The sequence below is a fragment of the Glycine soja genome, chromosome 6, assembly GCF_004193775.1.
Source record: "Glycine soja cultivar W05 chromosome 6, ASM419377v2, whole genome shotgun sequence".
In the NCBI taxonomy this organism is placed as follows: domain Eukaryota; kingdom Viridiplantae; phylum Streptophyta; class Magnoliopsida; order Fabales; family Fabaceae; genus Glycine; species Glycine soja.
The window spans coordinates 2397785-2405679 of record NC_041007.1 but is presented as its reverse complement, the minus strand read 5'-3'; the positions used below and the strand labels follow the sequence as shown (position 1 = coordinate 2405679).

General features: G+C 30.0%; 1 protein-coding gene across 1 annotated transcript; it reads right to left on the bottom strand.

The window, feature by feature from the left end:
- Nucleotides 1-3410: 3410 nt before the first annotated feature.
- On the bottom strand, nt 3411-7895 carry LOC114414643 (ornithine carbamoyltransferase, chloroplastic-like). Its single transcript, XM_028378983.1, has 5 exons — nt 7662-7895; nt 7004-7338; nt 6467-6598; nt 6088-6363; nt 3411-3916 (listed from the first exon to the last, which is right to left on the bottom strand). Exons 1-5 carry the CDS (start codon nt 7810-7812, stop codon nt 3734-3736), a joined length of 1077 nt encoding a protein of 358 aa, XP_028234784.1. The 5' UTR covers nt 7813-7895; the 3' UTR covers nt 3411-3733.

Sequence of the window (7895 nt, the reverse complement as noted above, 5' to 3'; positions counted from 1 at the left end):
CATGCTGTTTTATATATTATCTTGCCAATTGAAAATTGGCGAGTGTGATAATGATTTCATGGAGGGTGTAAGGTGTCAACAAAATGCAGTTCACTGAAAGAATAGAAGTGAGGCATATGAAAAGAATCTTGTGGATCCTTTTCTTTCTAGAGTTCATCTTAAAAATACAAATTGCAACTTTTTGTGTAACTAGAAAATCCGCCGTCAAAGTTAGTAAATTTATTATTGTAGTCATATGAAAATAGATGATAATATAAAATCTCTTGCCAAAAAAAAATAATAATATAAAATGTCTTTAATAAGTAATAAGTAAATTTAAGTTTAATTGAAAAGCTAAATTGGCAAACATTTAATAATTCAAAAAATATAAAATACGTCCAAGGTATAAAATAAATCTTTATTTTATAATACCAAAATTTATAATAAATAAATACTTTTAAATATATAAATTATATTATATATTTATATTATAATTATAATTAGTAATAAATAAATATTTTAAAAGACTTAAATATGTTATAAATTTTTTAAATTTGGGTAATTGGTTTTAGTCCTTCAAAAAAAATTATTAGTCCCTCAAATTCTTAAAAGTTTATTTTAGTCTCTCTTTGTTTATTGTGTGCATAGTTTCATATTTTATGATCATTTTTAATCATCAAAATTTATTTACTTTAATTTATTTTTTTAAAATGATTTTTTAGTGATTTTAAACTGTCAAAATATTTTCCTTGTTGTATGGTTTGAGACCATTTTTTTACATATTTTGATTGTTATAAAGAATAAAATAAAAACATGTAAAACTATATTATTTTTTTACATATTACAGTGATTTTAAATTGACACAAATTACTTTAAAGAAATTAAATTAAAAAGTATTTTTGAGAATGTAAAATATTATAAATTATGACATTATTAACACAGACTAAAATAGTTTCACAAAAATTTGAGAGGCTAATGAAAATATAATATTTCTTAAGGACTAAAAAAATATAATTAATCAAATTTAAAAGATTAAAAACATATTTAACTTTATTTTTTAAGGACTAATTAAAAATTTGTAAGATATTCTTATTATAAAAAATAATTTATTTAATTTACAGATATAGATAGAAGATAATTTATTTAAAAATAATTGTTTTTGTTTTGATGAACACATAATACATACTGAAATGGGAGCCATAACTGGAATTCCCTTCATTCTGGGTCCTGTTCAAATTGAAGAACTCGAATACATACTGAGGGAGATTAAATCCAAATCCCAGCATGCCATCAAAATCAACATGACATTCAGTGCCGTCGACCTCTCTAGACTCCGTAAGAAGATTGGACCTTTTCAAACAATTCATGCCTAACCGTACAATGAGATTTTGGGGACTGGATGTTTTCTTCATGTGTATGAAAATATATTCAGTCTCTGCTAACACGTTAATAATATATCAGCTAAAGGTTCTCTGTGAACTTAGTTGCTGATATATTTACGTTTCAGTGGTTGGTGTTGAGATATGCGGTACTCAACTTGGAGGAATGGAGGTTATTCAAGTTTTGAGATATTTTCATTGGTGGTGAGGTGACATCGGAGAATTGGCAATGGATGTACAAGCAGATGCAGATAAACGGTCTGCCCATGCCTGCCTTAGTTTTTGTGCTGTCTTATATATTACTCATTTTTACTTTTGTTTTGATTCTTATTATATTAACTTTTATTATTCATTTCTTACTGTTAGTTTAAATGACAGTGTTAACACCTATGTCATGGCTTCTATACTTATGTGAGGTTTACATTGTGGTTTTTTGTTGTTGTTGAACACCTCGATGAGTCTGGCAAGATATGAATCCAATGCAATTTTATCTGCTTGCTAGTTTACAAGAGTTTATCTTTTCCAGTCTCCACGACTCTCACCCGGTTTTACACCTCCAACATTGTCTCTCCCCGCCAATATTAAATCATGGGAAGTGTTTAACACTTGGCATGCGTTTTTCTTTATTGGATTTAATATTGGCAGGTTATTTAATCGAATCCAATAAAAACTTGATATATATGAAATAAAATTGGATCAATTTGATTTATTATATTAAAAAAATATAAAGTAAATTACACTTGATTTGAGTTGTCTGATCAAAATTTTAATTTTACAAAGTCATTGATATAATGCAGTTATGTAACCTTTATTTTAATACCATTAATATGATTTAACGTGATAACCTTAATGGGGAATTATTGATCTTTAAAATTTAATCTTTTATATATATATATATATATATATATATATATATATATATTTATAAAATATAATTATGATTCAATATTTTTTATTGAATAAACAGAGAAAAAATTAATAAAATAAGAGATAGTATGACTATTTCCAAAATAATATTGGATCTTACTTCTTTCTTTTGTTGGTTGTCTTATTGTTCTCACATCTTGAAATAATAATAATAATAATAATAATAATAATAATAATAATAATAATAATAATAATAATAATAATAATGACATGTTTAATTTATGATCAAATTAAATTAATCAATTGAAATCTTTAATAATATCACATAATTAAAATTAAAAGTAATATTTTTAAAATCATTTATATTTAGTAAAAAGTATATTGTTCCAACAAATTTAAAATGAACTTTAATATTTATAATAAATACATTTAAAAATTATTACATATTAAAATTATATTAATAATAAATAAAATAAACAAATTTTAATAATTATATAGTATTGTACACTTAATTTTATTATTTTTATATTCTTTTTGAGTTTATACTTTTAATATAAGAAAACAGACTTAAAAAGGAAAAAAAACAAATGTTTGATTATGTTTTTTCTCTTACTTTATGTTAATTATGCGAGTGAAAAATTACTTACACCATTATTGATTTATTTCATAACCATTACTATGTGCTATAAAATTAAACTCATATTTTTAATGATTTTAAAATTAAGTTAATCATTTTTATATTATTCTTTTTTTCTCTTATTTAAATGTTAATAAATATAAAATAGATAATTTATAAGAAAATATTTAATAAGACACTTTAATAAATTATATTTGATATATTTCATTCTACAATAATAACCTCGTGAAAAAAATTGACAAATCAATATACTTAATTTTAAAAATACACATAATACTTAAAAAATTTCATTTTCAGTTTACAAATAAGATTGTTATCAATTTACACTTTATTGTTTGAATATTTTGTGACGCACAAGTTTAATAAATTTATGTTTACTATTTTTCTTTTGAATTTATACATTTTATATAAGTATTACATGACTTGGAACAGACAATGATAGATCTAGGACCCTAAGTGAGGAAGACAATCAATCAAAACAATAAAATTAATATTTAATACCATGAAAGAAGTAAAAAATTAAGGACAAGAAGTTCAAATATACAAACTTAGGAGGGACAAAATATATACATTCAAGATATTTATATGTAATTTCTAAAGTGAGTTCAAAATTAATTAAAATTTTACTTTATGCTAGACCTACTGCACTTTTTACTTTGAAGGACTCGAATAAAAAACGAGAGGCATTGTGATAGAGCAAAAGAGAAAAGAAAACCCAACACTGCATTTTTATACGATTGCTAGTAATAATACCGACAAAACTCAAAAATCCAACTTACTAGACCGAACATAGTGTTGCAAGTGTATACACCAGCAGAAGGCCTAAAACCAAGTATTGCAAGTGCACGCTAATAATGCTCAGTCTCCAAGATTACTTGCCAAGTACATGAAGCATTACAGCATTCTGTGCATGCATTCGGTTCTCAGCTTGTGGGAAGACTATTGAATTTGGAGCTTCAATAACTTCGTCAGTCACCTCCACCCCTCTTTCCGCGGGTAAGCAGTGCATAAAAAATGCCTTTGAACCGGCCAAATCCATAAGATTTTGGTTCACCTGCAAAATGCAATTGCAATCTCATGTAAACAATAAGCATGTGGCATATCATTCACAAACCAATATCAACCAAGGTTTTTAAGATTGAACAAATTAGTAAAGGTAGTGTGATTCAAGATTCAATGGTTTAGCTATGATTGAACTGATAATAATTCAATATTATTATTTTATTTTTAATGTGATATATTAAGCAATATTAAAAAAATCACAATATTTATAACTATAATATTAAAAATTAAGCTTCCCTCGGCATATATAATATTCAAAATTAAACATCAAATCAAATATGTCATAACATTAATGTTCAGCATACAATAATATCTATCAGCAACTACAAATAGAAACTAAATAATTATAATTAATATAACTATCAACCATCATAATGGGCTAGATTTATATCAATCATCATGATATTAAATTTTTTAATTTTAAAAAATAATTTCTTTTTCCACAAACCAATTTTAAACTTATGCCCAGTTTTACCCATCATCATGGTATCAATCATCGTGAACTGGCTTAACCTTACACAATTCTTCACAAGACCAGTTTTCAAGGCTAAAATGAACTAGTTTGGTGTCTAGTTCCAAGTTTGACCGCTGGTCTAGTGATAACGGTGAAATTTGAGTTAATTTGATAGTCAATTTTGGCTAAGAATGATTGTAATTTCTTTATTTTACTGTTGTTTTTAATGAAACAATAAAGAAATTAATATCTTTAATTTTTTAGTAGCAAAAGTTAAAAGAAAAAAATTTCAAGTGCTTTAGAGAAAAATTGATGCAAAATTTGGAAGAAAATGCCTTGAAGAAAAATTGGAAGAATTAAAAAACTCACTTAGCACGCAAGACAGGTCCAGCGAGCACTCTCACTCAGCGTGCAATACACGCTTAGCGCGAAAAAGACCCACGAAGAAGTTCAAAGGCGCGCTAAGCGCGAGATCACGTGAAAATTAAGCTACCTTAGGCCTATAAAAGGAGTAGGAAGCAGAAGAAAAGAACAACCCACACACGAGGTCTATCCCTTAGGGGAGACCCTCTCTCTTTAGTCATTCTCTTTTTTCTAGTTATTAATCATCCATCATCTTTTTCCATCCACATCAATCTTCTAAAGTGTAAAAATCTCTCATGACAATGAGAGGCTAAACTCCCTTAATTAGGGTCTAACAGGCCTAAAAAATCAACAAATATATTGTAATGTTTCATATCTATTAATGCAATCAGGTGTTCTCTTTTCTATTATCCTTTCTTATTTTAATTTCATGTATCATTCATTATTGCATTATCTTTAAGGATTAGTCGCTCGGGAGAAGGTAATCCTTAATAGAAATACAAGGAAGGTCTTATATGCATCAGTTTTAAGGATTAGTTGTTTGGGAGAGGTTAATTTCTAATAGAACTCAAAGGAAAGAGTATCTTAATAAAATCATTGCTAGACATAAAGTGATTGCATTATGTCCATGCATCAAAGCAAACATCTAGAATTAGAACTTCATGCATTTTATCTATTGAGTCTTTACAAAGACATTAGGGAGATAAATAGGTTTGTCTCGTGAGAAATCAGGGGCAAGTATTTCAATAGATGTGGGTAGGAAAAATTCACCAAATTGATAGAGAAAAATCTAAAATAATACATCTTAGACAAATAAGGCATGTTAAGCTCCAACATAATAATTGCATTCTGATATCATGGTTTGCATCACTAAAATATAACCAAAGTTCCTGTAGATTCGACACTTGGACTTCCAATTTAATCTTTATTACTTGTGATAAAATTGGTACACTTCCAATCTGTTAACATCTAGTCCAATTCTGACCACATAGTTATATAATGAGTCTATCCCCATATAATCTCGGAACTGCTAATTAAATAGTTTAATTACTACTATATAATCATTATCTTGTTATTTGACATTCAACAATTTGCAACAAACCAACACGTCTTTTATGACTTCGGCCAGTGCCAGTTGAGCTACAAGCCTATTCTGCTTTGCAAGTGCATACAAAAGTCAAATCATTTCAACCACCATTCCAACATAGCATAATCACTGCGTCAACTGTCAAATAACAATCTTTCTTTTTTAAATTCAACCTATGATCTCTGCACTAACCACCCCATCTGTACCATTTGATTAGATGGCTGTAAGAAAATAATGACAGAAATATTATGTAAAGTACCTGAAATCCTTTAAAAACTTGGCGACGGTATTCAGCTTCTTCCTTTTGCCCCATGCTGGCCCAGACATCTGAATACACAACATCAGCTCCTTTAACAGCTTCTTTGGGATCATTGGTTATCTCAATCTTGCTGATTCCAGCTTTCCTTGCCTTCTCAACTGTTTTTGCATCGGGTTCAAATCCTTTTGGACATGCACAGACGAAGTGAAAGGGAATTACAGATGCCATCAACAACCATGAGTGAACAATATTATTTCCATCTCCAATGTAGACCACCTGACATTTGTATTGCAGAAAACAGTCAGACAACAACTCCCTTACGAATGCCACCACGAATTAGGAAGAAGCAAAATCTTCAAGACAAACAACATAACCTGACCTTTGTACCTTCAAACCGACCTATGTGCTCAACCATGGTAAGGGCATCAGCCATTATCTGGCAGGGATGGTTGTAGTCTGTCAACCCATTGATGACTGGCACAGTAGCATATTTTGCAAGATCAAGTATGTCCTACAGTTTTTTTAACACAAAAAAAATGGTAACCCAAAAGTGCTCATTTTTCGTTTTCTGTCATAATGATTGAACACATAAAAATTCCTCCCAAACCAATGAGATGACAAAGCACACAAATGCAAAGCAGCTTCTATCATTGTGATACTAAGTGCATTAAAATTTTAATAGATATGAAAATTAGAAATTAGTTCACGGCTGTGGGGATGTTAATAATAAAAAATAGTTAATTCACCTCAAGGTCTCATGTTAGCATTACATGTAATCCAACATTATACATTGCCAATGGCACATGCCACAAATATTAGAGGCAGAGATAATTCTTCACTAACCATAAACATGAGTAACTGTAGTCCAATGGCCAAATGAAATAAAGTAAGTCACATTCACCGGTCACCAGCATACCTTATGAGCAAAAACACGAGCCATAATGATGTCATTATAGCGAGACAAAACACGAGCAATGTCACGAGTCTCCTCTCGCTTGCCCATTTGGATGTCATCGGGTCCTAAATATATAGCATGGCCACCTAACAATGTAAAGCCAGTCTCGAACGAAACACGTGTTCTCATGGACGGCTTTGTAAATATCATTGCCATTGTCTTCCCCTCAAAAGGCCGAAATGACCTGTCCCCTGACTTCAGCAATGCCTTGACCTCAAGGGCCCGGTCCAACATCTTCAAAATAGTATCCTTATCAAAATCATCCAAGTGAAGAAAATCTTTCAGCCCAACTTTCTCTGCAGAACAAAAGAATCGAAGTCAGAAGTCAAACCTGTTTGTCACTACTTCAAACCCCAAAACATGCATCTAGAAATTAAATCGATAATGCTTCTCAAGTCTCAACTAGTGCATTAGACAAATACACTTAGAGCTTAACAGATTATAAACATCAATCATCTCACAGAAAGCACATTGCATTTCTTAAACCCTAATCCGATGCAATTTAAATATGCAATACGAATTAGATGACATGGAAGTTGAAGTTGAAAATTGAAAATAGAGTGGGAATGTGAAAGTGTTAAGAATCGGAAATGGATAAGGAAGAGTAGAGTAGGCTTACGAGCGACAGCGGAAGAGGCGACGCATGATATTCGGCGTCGAAATGAAACGGAGACGGCGGGGGAAGGAGCGCAACGGCGGAGACTCTGACCAGAGAGGTAGGGTTTGTCGGATCCGACGGAACGGTAACAGTGACACGGGATCACAGCCATTTCCTGTTAGTACTTCCTAAACCCACCAATAACACTGCTAATTCTCTTTACTTTTCACCGTACTTCCATTTCCTCGTTTATAT